The following is a 16308-nucleotide window of genomic DNA, read 5'->3' as shown; positions in this document are numbered from 1 at the left end:
CAATATTTATGGTATCATTTGTGTCTTTTTCCTTTTACAATACATATTAATAAAAAAATACTAAGAGTGACATTTTCTATTAAAACTGCCAGTTCTCAACCCCCGTGTTTTATTATACTCATATTTTAAGTAAAATTGGTGCACGTGGCACCAGGACACCCTAAGTCACAGGTTGATGATCAATTTTGTAATTATATCATCAGATCTGCGGCCGTTTGTTCTGGACACTCGGATGAATAGAGGAGCTGAGCTGTCCACTGATCACCACCTGGTGGTGAGTTGGATCAGGTGGCGGCGGAGGATGCTCGACAAACCTGGTGCACCTAAACGTATAGTGAGGGTGGGCTGGGAAGTCCTGGCAGAGGCCCCAGTACATGAGTTCTTCAACACCCACCTTCAGCAGAACTTTGACAACATTGGACCATGTTCCGCAGCTCCACTGTTAGGGCTGCTGCTCAGAGCTGCGGTTGCAAGGTGGTTGGTGCCTATCGTGGTGATAATCCCCAAACCAGATGATGGTCACCGGAGGTGAAGGGAGCCATCAAGCTGAAGAAGAAATCCTATTGGGCCTGGTTGGCCTGTGGGACTCCAGAGACAGCTGACGGATACCAGCAGGCCAAGCGGAATGCGATTTGGATGGTGGCTGATTGCCGATGCCACAGATTCCGTTCATAATTTTTATGGGCAGAAATTTTAGGTGTAGCCAAGGGGCGGAAAGCTTCCACCTTGGTGATCTCAGAATCTCAGCTCTGTCAAACATGGTGGAGGCAATGTTATGGGATTGCATATGTGACTGTCACTGGTGATGATGTGACTACTGACAGAAGTAGCAGGATGATTTCTGAAGTACAGAGGGCTATACTCTCTGCTCAGATTCAGCCAAATACTGTTCATACAGCATTTTGCAGTGTAAATGGATAATTGCCCAACACATACTGCAAAAGCAACCCAAGAATTTCTTAAGGTAAAGAAATTAGATATTATTCACTGGCCAAGTCAATCACCTGATCTCAACACAATACAGCATGTTTTCAGTAACTGAAGAGAAAACTGAAGGTAGAGTGACCCACGAATACTTTTATTACAATGTAACTTTTATTAAATTAAAGCTTAAATCTACACTTCAGTTACATCTTAAATGTTTGATTTGTTTGATTGACTGTGGTCATGTACAAAAGCAAAAAATTATGAAAACTGTGTTATTGTCAAAATACTTCTTGATCGTGGGTGCCCGGGTGATCTAAAAGTAGCAGCAGAGTCAAAGTAGCTGAGGTAAATCCTTAATTTTTTCCTTATCTGTCCTGAATGCTATTGGGTTGGTCAAACCAGAGCTCATAAGATCCTTTTGGATGGTTTTGTCATTTTTGCCAGGATTCTGCTTTTAAATGTCCTGGAAAAATTGTTTTTCCATTGAAAAATAAACAAAACAAAAACAAAAAACTTTACCCCATTCTGACTTGCAAGAAATGTATGAATGCTTCTTAAGTTACTGCTAAGATTAAGAAAGGCCACAACCTGGACATGGACCATATTTACAGACACAAGTAATTAAATGGCTTGGTTCAGTATGGTACCTTTCTCTGTACTCCACCCATGCGTGCACACTTGGCATCAACAGTCTGGTATGTAAGCCACAGACAGGTGTCAACATGTTGAATGTAACACACAGAGTCGCCATATTTAATGTCAGGAGTACCCATCCCATCCATGTCTTTCCTCACACTAGGGTCCAGCTTTTCCTGAAGGAAAAACAAAGAGGAAACCAGTGAAAATACAAATTAAATGTTACATGATAGTCAAAGAACTGCACCACAGAACACCGCTTTAAGGATACTGGGTCTGTCACGATCTGCTGCGGCAGGCAAGGCAGAGGACCCCAATGCAGGACTCACGAGGCACAAACTGTATCTAACTTAAGCTTTATTAATTGAACTCAAAGTACAAACAAGACGGGAGCCAGCTACACAAAAACACAAAGCACACAGCAGGGAGGCCAACATTCATGGTTACACAGATGACTACACTGACAAGGACGCGACAAAGGACAAAAACAAAAGTAGACAATAAATACACAAGAGCTAATGAGGGAAGTGACAACAGGTGGGATCACAGCTGAACATAATTTCAGAGATGAGGGGCAGCAAAACTAAACACTAAGTACAGGGAACACGAGACTGTCACAATAAAACAGGAAGTAATTAAACATAGAACATGCAGACTAGACACATAGAGACACTGGCACACAGAGGGAATCTAAACACCAAACACAAGGAAACAATGGGAAGAGAAACTAAACACCAAAAAGGGTCAAGACACAGGGACAAAACAAACATAGGTACACAGACACAGGGAAGACAAAAATGAAGGGAAACAGAATGAAATACAATAACTAATAACAGGACACCAAAAAAATAAAAAACTGATGATCTAAACTGTAAGGAAATATAAGAAAACACAACTAGAAATACAACAAAACAGAACCTCACAGAAAACACAAAAACACTGTGCCAACAGCCCAGGACCATGACAGGATCATACTTCTGTTGTGAAATACTATAGCAAGGAAATGCACTCAGAAAAGTGGGCCTATCAAGACCCAGAAATTTTCCCTTCATTATGAAGTGATGATACAGTAGATTACTTCACTGACAGCACTGTTGTTATTATCACTGACACTGTACCTTGGAAGACCTGAAGCAGAAGGCTGTAGACTTGACATCAGCTTTCTCTTTATCCAATAGAAGCAGAGACTTGTCTTCTATCATGCTCAGATACTTTCCTGTGGTCACATGTCTCAGTCTGAATGGCTGACCCCAACGAATATGACTCCCACTCCACCTGGACACATTTACAGAAATGCAAAACTCAAGAAACTTCCCTGGTTTAACAGTGGATGTTGAAGAAAAACACCAATGGTTTTAGTGCCTTTAAAGCTATGTTATAATATTTAGTCACTTAACCATAGATTAAATGATTAAATGTAACACATACTGTAAATATTATTCAAATATATTATTTAAATATATATAAGTGTGTGTGTGTGTGTGTGTGTGTGTGTGTGTGTGTGTGTGTGTGTGTGTGTGTGTGTGTGTGTGTGTGTGTGTGTGTATGTGTGTGTGTGCATGCATGTCATTTTTATGCTCCCAATTTTGTGGGAACAGTTTGGGCATGGGCCCTTCCTGTTCCAAGATAATTTGCAAATGCAAGAAAGCAGTCCTATATATTTATATAATATGTGCATTGAAGGACATGTTCTGTTCAAAAATGACTCTAAGATTCCAGAAACTGTTACTGGAGGCCAATATAATATCATCCAGAGTAAGTATCTTTGTACAATGACCCCAGTTTTATCTGAATTTAGAAGCAGGAAATTAGAGGTCATCCAGGTGTTATGTGTCTTTATCGGGCACATATCATGCTTTTAAATCCTTTCTTTTCATATGTAAATCATTCACTTGTGGTCTATATAAAGTAGAACTGCAATGCTTTGGTCTGAATTCCTCGTTATTGTAGCTTCACAGACCCCTCTTTTACACCTTTTCTGAGGCACATCTTAGAGCAGCTTGTTTTGGTGCGGTCTCTTTAAATGTGAATGGGACATTTCATGCCCCGCCCCCCCGCCAGGTCACAGAGCGTTCCACTCCACCCCGTTCAGCCATTTTCGTAGTTTGATAGCAGCCATGCTATTATCTACTGGCAGAGAAACAGGCTCTTTGAAGAGGCTCTGATGCCAGTGGGCAATGTAAGAAACCGTGTGGGTTAATACATCCAACAACCAAACATTTTGACTTGTCTGCTTGCAACTTCAGCATAACTGAACTTGGACTACAAAATCACTGCAAGAAAAAAATGGCGGACTCATGAAATTGGTAAGCTGGAAGTCCATGACGCTTGTTTAGCAGTTCCACAGCAAATACTGTGATGTAACAGATAAGAAAACGTTACAGGGAATAGAGAAAACTGAACAGACTGAAAAATATGACCCAAAAAGAAAACAAAGATATCTACACAGCACCAGGAGTGAATACATTTAAATTTTACACCAAAAAATTTATTTAAGGGCTAAAAAAAGTGGATTTTCCATCATATGTCTCCTGCAGTATAACTAATTGGTGTGTGCCGTCTGGCTTCATGGATAGATAAATCTGGGCATCATCTGCGTAGCAATGAAAATGTATTCTACGCCTTCACAAGATTCCAAATGGACATCAAGAGCTGGCTGGCAAGGTGAAGTAACACACAAACAAAGATCCTCTGCAAAATCGTTAAAGACCTCTTTGCAAATGAGAAAAGTGAAACCCTGAACAAATCAAAGCAGGAGCTGCAAGAACATCTCAGAAAAGTCAACTAGGATGGGAGATGGCATGAACAGTTTGTCATCCCGCATGACATTCCACCAATCCCACCACCTGAATTCTCCCTGGATATGGACCCTCTAACATGAAAGAAGTGGAGAAAGTAGTTTGTCGCGCAAGAGCAGCATCGGTTCCTGGGCCTTATGGAGTGCCATATAAATTCTGCAAGAACACATCTAGTGTTCTTCACTATCTTTGGGAGGTCACAAGGATAGTTTGGAAGAAACAAACAATACGAAAAGAGCTGGTAGTACACTGATCCCAAAAAAGAAGGATACATCGGACATCAACCAGTTGCCTCCACAATCAGTCTCTTAAATGTTGAGGGCAAAATATTTTCCAGCGTTATTGCAGAAAGGCTAGCTACATGCCTTGAAAGGAATAAGTATGTCGATACATCAGTACAAAAGGCAAGAATCCCAGGGTTTTCTGTTTGGCTTGAGTATATGAGCATCATATGGCACCAAATGCAAGCACTCTAAAAAGATGAAGAAGACCTAAGTAGACCATCCACCTTTCTGTTCCCCCTGCTCACCTCAGTACTATGGAGAACAGAACTTTCTCCTGCTCTGCTCCCCAGCTATGGAACTCTCTCCCACTCTCTTCATATCTTCAAATCACAACTCAAAACTTACCTGTTCAAAATTGCATACTCGCTTTAGTTCATTTGGTCATTTTAGTTTCTTGTTTGTGCTTTTTTGTGATTTGTCTTGTTTTCACCCCTGTAAAGTGTCCTTGGGTGTCATGAAAGGCGCTTATAAATAAAATTTATTATTATTATTATTATTATTATTATTATTATTATTATTATTATTATTATTATTGTTATTATTATTATTATTATTTATTATTATTATTATGTGACAACACTATCCAGAGTGGATAGCCAATCTCCAAAAGGACAATGCCGAACTCAGATCCTCCATGTCAGCAATAATGGTCCAGACGGAAACTAAAGATCGAAGATAAATCCTTGAAAGAAACTGTCCTCAGCATACAAACCAGAACTATGCAAGACAATTCAATTTTCTCAGGAATCCCTGAAAATATGTCAGATAATCCAGAAACACTGATTAAAATCTTCATGCAATCCACTTTGAAGATCCCGATAGAAACTGTCAGAACCATCTCATTCCAACGCGTTCACCAACTCAGAGCCCGAGGAGGAAACAGACCACAGCCCATCATTGCAAAATTTGAACATTTTAAGCAGAAAGAACTGGTTTAAAGCAAAGACCATGAATTAAAAGGAGCATAATTTGTTATGAATGACCAGTCTCCTAATAATAGGCATAAAATACTATATCCCAGTCTAAGGCAACACAGACAGAAGGGGAAGTGAGCCTCCATTGTTGTTGATAAACTTTATATCAATGGACAGCCATTCTGGGATCCCACTACCACTCCATGGCTCTTCTGAATGGAAGAGCATACAAAGAGAATGATTAAAACCTTAAATTCTTTTGTTTAACGTATAATCATGAATTAAAACCAAATCTCATTGAGTAAAAAAAGAGAGGCTCATGACTCTCTCCTTGGAAAAGGAATTCTTTTCTTTTTCCTCCCTTTCTCTTGCCTCTGTCTTTTTCTCACATTTATTTCTTCTCTCTTTATTCCACACCTCACACATCACTTCCCTTCACACATACACAGATACACCCTGAAGCATCTCCATCTGTATTGTCTTCTTGCATCTCTTTCTTTTGGTTATTTATTTGATTTCATTTATCCCTGATCAGCATTCTTATGTCTCTAACCCAGCACCTCATATTTTTCCTACATGACAGCCACTATACATGCACAACAGCTCCCCACATGCAAGTAACATTTTCGCAGATATTCATAATGTATAGGTTACACAGACACACATCCAGATCTCATGCTGTATTTACATACATGACAAAAATCATATTTCTTCTTATGCTGCCCTTAACTCTGGTTTCTCAGAATGAATATATATTGGTATTCATTCACCGTCAAAAAGAAAAACAACTCTGGAGTATGTCACAAATTTAAAGCAGACATCCTCCTCCTATAGGAAATCCATTTACCAAAATCTGAAGAAAATTATCTCATAGACTCTAATTGTACCGAGGTCTTTTCAGCTTGTTATAATAGTAGACAAAATTGAGTCTCTATCTTGGTACATAAAAGGTTATTATTTATTCTGAATAATACAATAATAGATCCTGAAGATCAATTTCCAGAAACAGGATCCTCACCATGCCATTTCTCTTCTCTAGATGAGTGTCTGCTCAGTGTAGTAGGTAGAGGATGGCGTCCTCCACACTGACACATGCCCAGTATGCAGACTGCAGACAGTCCTGGGCATGTTTCATCTTGGATCTGAGGAGGCTGAGGAAGAGCCGCTCCAACGTCTTCATTAGATGTGAGGTAAGTGCCACCAGTTGGATGTTATTCAGCTCGCTAGGGCGGTACTTCTTCTGGACTGGAATGCTGCAGGATGTCTTCCACAGGGTGGGCACTTTTCCAAGTTGCAGACTGAGGTTGAAGATGGGTTGAAGTGCAGCTGTCCTTTGCTTCCCACACATAATTTCACCTCCTGCTGTGCTGCTTTCATTGCCTCCCTGTCCCTACTCCTGAAGGCAGCCTTCTTCCTGTTGAGAACAACTTTGACTTCCTGCATTACCCATGGTTTGTTATTAGGATAATACTATATAGTCTTGGTGAGGGAGACCATGTCTGTGCAGAAATTGAGATAATCTGTCAGACAGTGTGTCATCCCCTCTGTGTTCTCACAGTGTGGGCTCAGCAGCACAGCATCACAAAATAAAAGCAACAGTGATGTCAACAGATTCAGAAAAGGGCTTTGACAGATTTAACTCGTCCTTCCTTTTCACAGCTCTTCACAAACCAAGATACACACATCTCTTTCCCAACAGGCAATATAAAGTACCTAGCTATAAATGTCTCCTCTAAATTATCAGATTTAGTTCACTTTAACTTCACTCCATTTTTGGATAAGAGTAATAGCAACTTGAAACACTGGAATAATCTTCCCAATTCCTTATTAGAATGAATAGCGGTAACACTTTCTTTTAAGGCCCGCCCTTAGGCCATAACTATCCTGTAAGTAAATTTTAGTTATGTGGAATTACACCGTAATTATTTTTAATTCCGCCATAATTATTTTTTAATTCCGCCGTAATTATTTTTAATTCCGCCGTAATTATTTTTAATTCCGCTGTTATTATTTTTAATTCCGCCGTAATTATTTTTAATTCCGCTGTAATTATTTTTAATTCCGCCGTAATTATTTTTAATTCTGCTGTAATTATTTTTAATTCCGCTGTAATTATTTTTACTACGGCTGAATTATTTTTAATTCCGCTGTAAATATTTTTTAATTCCGCCGTAATTATTTTTAATTCTGCTGTAATTATTTTTAATTCTGGCGTAATTATCTTTACTATGGCTGAATTATTTTTAATTCCGCCGTAATTATTTTTAATTCCGCTGTAATTATTTTTAATTCCGCCGTAATTATTTTTAATTCCGCTGTAATTATTTTTACTACGGCTGAATTATTTTTTAATTCCGCTGTAACTATTTTTTAATTCCGCCGTAATTATTTTTAATTCTGCTGTAATTATTTTTAATTCTGGCGTAATTATCTTTACTATGGCTGAATTATTTTTAATTCCGCTGTAACTATTTTTTAATTCCGCCGTAATTATTTTTAATTCTGCTGTAATTATTTTTAATTCTGGCGTAATTATCTTTACTATGGCTGAATTATTTTTAATTCCGCCGTAATTATTTTTAATTCCGCTGTAATTATTTTTACTATGGCTGAATTATTTTTTAATTCCGCTGTAACTATTTTTTAATTCCGCCGTAATTATTTTTAATTCTGCTGTAATTATTTTTAATTCTGGCGTAATTATCTTTACTATGGCTGAATTATTTTTAATTCCGCTGTAACTATTTTTTAATTCCGCCGTAATTATTTTTAATTCTGCTGTAATTATTTTTAATTCTGGCGTAATTATCTTTACTATGGCTGAATTATTTTTAATTCCGCCGTAATTATTTTTAATTCTGCTGTAATTATTTTTAATTCCGCTGTAATTATTTTTACTACGGCTAAATTATTTTTAATTCCGCTGTAACTATTTTTTAATTCCGCCGTAATTATTTTTAATTCTGCTGTAATTATTTTTAATTCTGGCGTAATTATCTTTACTATGGCTGAATTATTTTTAATTCCGCCGTAATTATTTTTAATTCTGCCGTAATTATTTTTAATTCCGCTGTTATTATTTTTAATTCCGCCGTAATTATTTTTAATTCCGCTGTAATTATTTTTAATTCCGCCGTAATTATTTTTAATTCCGCTGTAATTATTTTTACTACGGCTGAATTATTTTTTAATTCCGCTGTAACTATTTTTTAATTCCGCCGTAATTATTTTTAATTCTGCTGTAATTATTTTTAATTCTGGCGTAATTATCTTTACTATGGCTGAATTATTTTTAATTCCGCCGTAATTATTTTTAACTACACCGTAATTATTTTTACTACAGCTGAATTATTTTTAATTCCGCCGTAATTATTTTTAATTCCACCGTAATTATTTTTACTACGGCTGAATGAAAAATAATTACGATGGAATTAAAAATAATTACAGCGGAATTAAATATAATTTAGCCATAGTAAAAATAATTACAGCAGAATTAAAAATAATTACGGTGTAATTCCACATAACTAAAATTTACTTACAGGATAGTTAAGACGGGCCTTAAAAGAAAGCGTTACCTGAATAGCTACCATAAAAATTAAAGTTTTGCCCCAAATTAATTATTTTTTCTCAATTTTCTTTCTTTCTTTTTTTTTTAAAGCATATCATGTCTGGCAGTTTTTGCAAACAGAATGATGATCTGAATGCATTGTTGTGCAAAACATATATGCTTTTACAAGAAGAACTCTTTAGGTTCTCTATAGGCTTCTCTTGTTAATGTTTGTCATTTCTTTTATTTATTCACTCATTTTGTTTACTGTCCACAAAATATGACTGCCAGGTCTGACAGGCAGGAAGGAAAGAGTGAGAAGTAGGAGGGAGAGAGAGAGAGAGAAAAGGAGGGAAGAAAACAGAACAAATAAGGGAACAGACCTATGTACACACACGCACACAGAGACCCAGGGGACCCAGGCTATCCACAGCCCACCTGGCGTTCAGGAGACCTGCGGTCACACATCTCAATGACATTTGCATGCACAACCCAGAGAAGGAAGGAGGGAGACCCTAGACAGAGCTCCCATGGCCAACTGTACACATATACACACATATATTCAAGTCGCACACTCATACACACACACAAACCTTACATGGACAAGCTGGTACCAGCGCAGAGCCAGGGATGCAGCTGACCCAGCCCCAAACCACTAGCCAGACCCCACCCCATGTTTTTTTCCCAGTAATTCCATTCAAACCTACATCCAAATGGTTTAAATTGTTAGAATCCAACAACATAAAATTCTACTGGGTTCTATTTTATAGAACAACAAACTCTTTTTCATGCTAAATGAAGATCTTCTAAATTAGCGAGATACCATTTCCTTTCTGGCTTACAGGTCATCAAGGTGTGTGTTTGTGAGTTATACCAGGGAGTCAAGCACTTCTGATTTGAAGCTTTTTTAGAGGGACCACAGCATCCAGAGTTGTACACAAGGATGTAAGCTGCTGTGCACTGTGTTGGCACATGGCATTGAAAATAACAGTGGAGGAATTATACCCTTAAACTTAGTTGCAGCACTTTCAGAAAGGTATCTACTTTAGTGAAATGTATTCCATTTAAATGTTATTAAGAAATGATCAGACAAAAGAGGGTTTTCAGGAAATGTTCAGTTTCTGCGCCATGTGTCAGAACAAGATCCAGAATGGGATTAAAGTGGTGGGTGTCATTAATGCCAATGTGAGAAGAAGAAGAAGAAAGAAGAAACAGCCTTTATTGTCCCACAGAGGGGAAATTTGGGTGTAACAGCAGCCGCAGTTATTATAAATATAAATAAAGATATAATAATTCACACTATTAGAAAAGAATATATATAAAATCAACAAACAATATTAACCTTAATACTACTAATAATAATAACACTATATACAAGATAAGAGATAAGATAAGATAAGATAAGATAAGATAGTGTTTATTTGTCACATGCACAGTTATACACAGTACAATGCACAGTGAAATGTATTTTGTACCTGCAACCTTATATACACACACATATAAATAAGAAGAATAAAAATAAAAAAAAGTAATTCACACTATACACTATACTCTATATAGTATACACTATACACACTTTTTAAATTATAATATTTACACTGTGCAATAATGGTCCAGTTAGGGCTCAGAGTTGAGCAGACGGATGGCTTGTGGGTAAAAACTCTTCTTCAACCTTTCAGTCTTAGCCCTCAGGCAGCGGTAACGCCGGCCTGATGGGAGCAGGGAGAAGAGAGAGTGTCCGGGGTGGCTGGGCTGTTTTAGGATCTTCATGGCCCTCAGCCTGCACTGCTTGGTGTAAATGTCCTGCAGGTTGGGGAGGGTGGTTCTGATGGTCCGTTCAGCTGAACGAACCACCCTTTTTAGGGCCATGAAGTCCTGCTTGGTGCAGTTTCCCATCCAGGTGGTGATGCTCCCACGCATGATGCTCTCGATGGTGCAGGTGTAAAAGTTCCTGAGCACCTTGAGTGGGAGCTTGAAGTCTCTCAGCCGCCTGAGGAGGTAGAGACGCTGTCTGGCCTTCTTCACAGTGATGTTTATGTGATGAGTCCAGGACAGGTCCTGTGAGATGGTCACTCCCAGGTATTTGAAGGTGTCCACTCTTTCCACCTCAGCACCACTGATGACAAGTGGATGGTAGTCCCTCTGCTGCTTCCTGCTGAAGTCCACGATCAGTTCCTTTGTTTTGCTGACAATGTACATGAGCTATTATTTTGTGAAATTTATGTTCATCCATTGCCAGCAGTTTCAGATTTTCCTTATGTGTTGCCTGCTCTGGCCCCTAGAAGACAATCAGCAGTGGTTCCTGGTGTCTCTAGCTTCACATTTCTCAAAACAGAGTCACCAATAACCAGAGTTTGTTCCTCGGTGGGTGTGTCTCCAAGTGGAGAAAACTCATTAGAGACAAAAACAGGTTGGTGATGTCCCGGGAGCTTCTGTTTAAGGCCACGTTTCCTCCTCACAGCCACCCAACCAGTCTGATTTCATGGTTGTTCAGTACAATCTGCTGGGGCTCGGGCTAGTGTTTGCCTCAGAGCTAACGGTGCCAAAGCTACCTTCATCTGCAAGGACCACAGGGGCCTGGCTAACTACAGGATTTTCAAGGGTGCAGAGCCAGGTCTCCAATTCACTGGCTACCAAAGCTACAAACAGGCTACATTTATTGCAGATGTCATTAATACTACAGTATACCAAAGCATAACTAAACATTTGACACACTGAGCAGGAAAGAAAAAGACTGAGGATAATTGAAATGTTTAACTGCTTTGTGTTAAATCTAAATACAATGTGAAACATGTTGCAGAAGAAAAATTAAAAGCCTGGAGGATATCATTTGCTTCAGCAACTCAAGTGATGTTCCCAGCACATACAGGCAAACGCAAGACCAGTAAGACTTCAGCTTGTTAAGGACATGTTTTTTCTACGACTGTTGATTTTTTTTTTTTTTTTTGAGTTCAACAGATGTTTCTCAGTGAGGATATTTTACATACACAGGTCCAGATAAACCACATAATGGTTTCATTCTCTTCAGTTGTGCCAGTGTGAATAGACCCCAGCATTCTGGGAAAATTGAAAAATTGTGGAAACGTGTGCTAAGAAATAGCAATAGCAAAAGGAATAGTTCAACATTGTGGAAAACGTTTTAAGATAAAATATCAAGAAAGACAGAGAAGAGAGACAGACATCCAAATTTTTTTAATTTTTATAAAAAAAAAAAACTTTGTCTCCAAAATATAAATTGTTTTCATGTTGACAACCAAACTTCTTTGGTGACCTTTGGTGTTGCAGCTACATTATTTAAATCTCAAGCATATTCATAAGCTGAATTTTCTTTGCCTACTTAGAATCTGGGATATGTAAGAACAATATATCAATATTAGTGCTATTTTTCTTTTCTTTTCTTTTCTTTTCTTTTCTTTTCTTTTCTTTTCTTTTCTTTTCTTTTCAACAAAGATGAGCCAGTTAAATCCCTGTATATCTGCACACCTCACCACTGTCTTGTTGTCCTCATCATATGCTTTCTCTACAGATTTGTCACCTGAACCAACCACCTTTCCACTCTTCATCGTTTTCATAGCTGTCCTCACTTCCTCCTTATTAATCTTCTGAAGTTCCAGATTCGCTGTCCTCCATCTGTCCCCCTCTCTCTTATTTTCTACATTCATTAGTTCCCCAGAGTACTCTTTCCATCTTCTCAACACACTCTCTTCACTGGGTGAATGAAGACATAGAATAGAATAGAATAGAATAGAATGCCTTTATTGTCATTATACAGGATGTACAATGAGATTGGAGGGCCACTCCTGTTCAGTGCCATGTAACAGAAAATCAAACTCTCTAAATGAAAATAGAAATATTATAAAAATATTATAATCTAGTATAATCAATGTGATCAAGAGATAAGACATGTTGTATAAAGTACTTTGACTGCTCAAGTAGAAGAGAAAAGTGGTATATAAGAACCATTTCCATTCTTTTTCATAAAATCCAGAACATCTGTACTCCTACATTCCTGTACATAAATACACACCTGCCCAACAGCTCCTCATCACCTCTGTTCACTTCATCTACATGTCTATTGAAGTCTACTCCAATCACCACTCTCTCATCTCTTTCTCTGCCTCTGAATGCATCTTCCCCCTCTCCTTCTCGTCTGTCTTCAACCAACGGGAACACAGTTTCCACAGTTTTAGATGTATTATATGCGTGTTTTTATTTTTGAATAAACTTGTTTGCTGCATGCATGTATATGCAGAGACTGTGTGCGTTGTGTATACTCACACAACTCGCAGTGTCTCCAACCTCCACAGGGATCTGGCATGACTGGACACTGCTCCACCCTCATAGTGCACGGTCCTAGGGATAAAAATGACAGAATTGCACCAAACTTCAAAGAGTACTGTTTTATTAAGAAGGAGATTTACGTATGCAAGTATTTAACTTGAGCGTGCAGTCTCATAATAAGAAACCCCAGCAGTCAGTCAGGAGGGAAACACAGTCACTTTAAGCCTCATTGTTTAACACCTTGGCTGTCTCCTTTGGGAACTTCTTAAAACTATAATTATTAATAGTCTTATTCATCTGAAAGAGCTCAGTCAGTAATGGGAGTTGCTACACTGTCTCCCTGTAGGCAATACTAAGTTCCTCACCAGAGAAATTTAAAAGAGTATGTCTTTTTTTTAGTTTCTGTTTTTGCTCCTGTGCTTGTTTGGTCATGCATTTATTACGTCTAAGCTGGACTATTGTAATTCATTATTATCAGGTTGCTGCAGTGACTCCCTGAAAAGCCTTCAGTTAACTCAAAATGCTGCAGCGAGATTACTGACAGGGACTACAAAGACAAAGCATATTTCTCCTTAAATCAAGAATTAAATTTAAAATCCTTGTGTTCACATACAAGGTTTTGAATAATCAGGCTCCATCTTATCTTAAAGACCTCATAGTACCATATCACCCCAATAGAGCACTTTGTTCTCACTCTGCTGGCTTACTTGTGGTTTCTGGGGTATTTAAAAGTAAAATGGGAGGTAGAGCCTTCAGCTTTCAGGCCCCTCTTCTGTGGAACCCGCTCCCAATTTGGATGCAGGAGACAGACACTTTTACTTTTAAGATCAGGTTTAGAACTTTCCTTTTTCATAAAGCTTACAGTTAAAGCTGGATCAGGTGACCCTGAACTCTTTGTTAGTTATGCTGCAACAGGCAAAGCCTGCTGGGGGCTTCCCATGATGCACTGAGTCTTTCTCACCTCTTCTCCCTCTCTCTGCATTTAAACAATACTCATTTAATACTGCATTTAATCATTAGCTATTATTAATCTCTGGCTCTCTTCCACAGCATGTCTTTTGTCCTTTCTTTCTCCCCTCACCCCCAAGTGGTCACAGTAGATGACTGCCCCTCCTTGAGCCTGGTTCCACTGGAGGTTTCTTCCTGTTGAAAAGGAGTTTGTTCTTGCTTACTCATAGGGGGTCATCTGACTGTTGGGGTTTTCTCTGTATTATTGTAGGGTCTTCACCTTACAATATGAAGTACCTTGAGACGACTGTTGTTGTGATTTGGTGCTATATAAATAAAACTGAACTGAATTGTTTTGTTTGTTTTGGTCCATTCTGCTTTTTATTGAGTAATCAGTGTATAGTCCCGTGTTCCTTATTTTTTGGATTTCTGTTTGACTTCACATTCTGGACTTAAACAATCTTTATTGTCATTCATTATTCACAAGTGTACACAGAAAGAAATTTCGTTGCATTTTGACTCGCACAGAAAATACTGAGAAAAATTTTGATACATAGTATCACATAATAATATTTCATTTCATAATTTCATTTTAAGATTTTTTTTTTTTTTTGGTTAAGTCTAAATAAAGGACTGCTTTTAGTTCATTCTTTAGTTCGTGCATTTTTGGTTGCGCTATATATCACATGAGAGAAAGTCGCTGTGCACTTCTCCCAAAGCCAGCTTCACATATAGACAACACAAAAAACCTAAAGATGCATGTATAACAATTATTCATAATAAAGTTTGGGGATCAAGCAAATTATCAGAGTTTACAGGGAGAAAAAGAAAAATGGGAAGATGGGAGATGGATTTTAAATACAAGAGTTTAAACACTGAAGCCATGAAAAGAACAATGACAAAGGGAGTCACGCTCTTCCGTGAACTTGAACCACAGCAAGCACAGCAGCTAAACTGGACTGCAAGTCTTCCTAACTCAAATCCATCAATGGAACCCTGCACTAACAAAAGGGCTGGTAAGGCAAAAAAAAAAAAAAAAAGTGGGGTTAGCCATACAGTATGGCTAAGCAAAAGATCATTTGATCATCTGATTCTAAGCCACTATGCACATTTATTGATTTGCTTCACCCTTGCTATAGCGATCACTGTAATCATTGGTTGAATGGATTACTGCCACACCCTTTAAACTGCTTTTAGATAAGTTGCAAAGTCACAGGGTCTTGCATATTAACTAATAATTTTCCTTAATAACCTGGTATTATTACTGGTATCCTGGTATTATAATAATTATCACACATTAAAGTGGCTTAAACATCATTGCATATGATGAGGAAGGTCCTGCCACAAATGCTCTTTGCTCTCAGCAAACATGTGCATTGCCACTTTACAAAACAAAGTGATACATATTCCTTTAGGCACACACCCAACCAACATGTGTAACTCAGGAGGAAGACCAGGTCATCTACTAAGCAGAAGGTCAGAAGTTTGATTCCTGGCTGCTCCAGTCTCCATTCCAAGTATCTTTGGGCATACTGAACCTCAAGTTGCTTTATGATGTGTTCATTGGAGTGTGAATGTTAGATAGAAAGCACTTAGCTGTGAATCGCTAAATGAGGCAAGTAAAGCACTTTGAGTGCTCAAAGTAGAGTAGAAAAGCACTATATACAGGTGCTGGTCATAAAATTTGAATATCATGAAAACGTTGATTTATTTCAGTAATTCCATTCAAAAAGTGAAACTTGAAATATTATATTCATACACACAGACTGATATATTTCAAATGTTTATTTCTTTTAATTTTGTTGAAAACCATATGTGTGTGCGTGTGCGTGTGTGTGTGTGTGTGTGTGTGTGTGTGAAACTTACCTCCTCTGCTCATCTCCATGCTCCCCAGAAGGAACTGTTAGACACTCGTCCATGTGGCCATGAAGTAGGCGCAAAACATCACCTCCAATTAGGAAACCTGAAGAAAA

General features: G+C 38.1%; 1 protein-coding gene across 1 annotated transcript in view; it reads right to left on the bottom strand.

The window, feature by feature from the left end:
• The window catches only part of ryr2a (ryanodine receptor 2a (cardiac)), a 375294-nt gene that overhangs the window by 276336 nt on the left and 82650 nt on the right, over positions 1–16308 (bottom strand). The window contains 4 exon segments of the mRNA XM_030754826.1: positions 1575–1739; positions 2682–2838; positions 13385–13459; positions 16202–16298. Coding sequence (XP_030610686.1) covers positions 1575–1739; positions 2682–2838; positions 13385–13459; positions 16202–16298 — 494 coding nt within the window.

This window comes from Archocentrus centrarchus, chromosome 19 (assembly GCF_007364275.1).
Source record: "Archocentrus centrarchus isolate MPI-CPG fArcCen1 chromosome 19, fArcCen1, whole genome shotgun sequence".
Classification (NCBI taxonomy): domain Eukaryota; kingdom Metazoa; phylum Chordata; class Actinopteri; order Cichliformes; family Cichlidae; genus Archocentrus; species Archocentrus centrarchus.
Note: the sequence above shows the minus strand (reverse complement) of the source record. Positions and strands in the feature narration are given on the sequence as shown.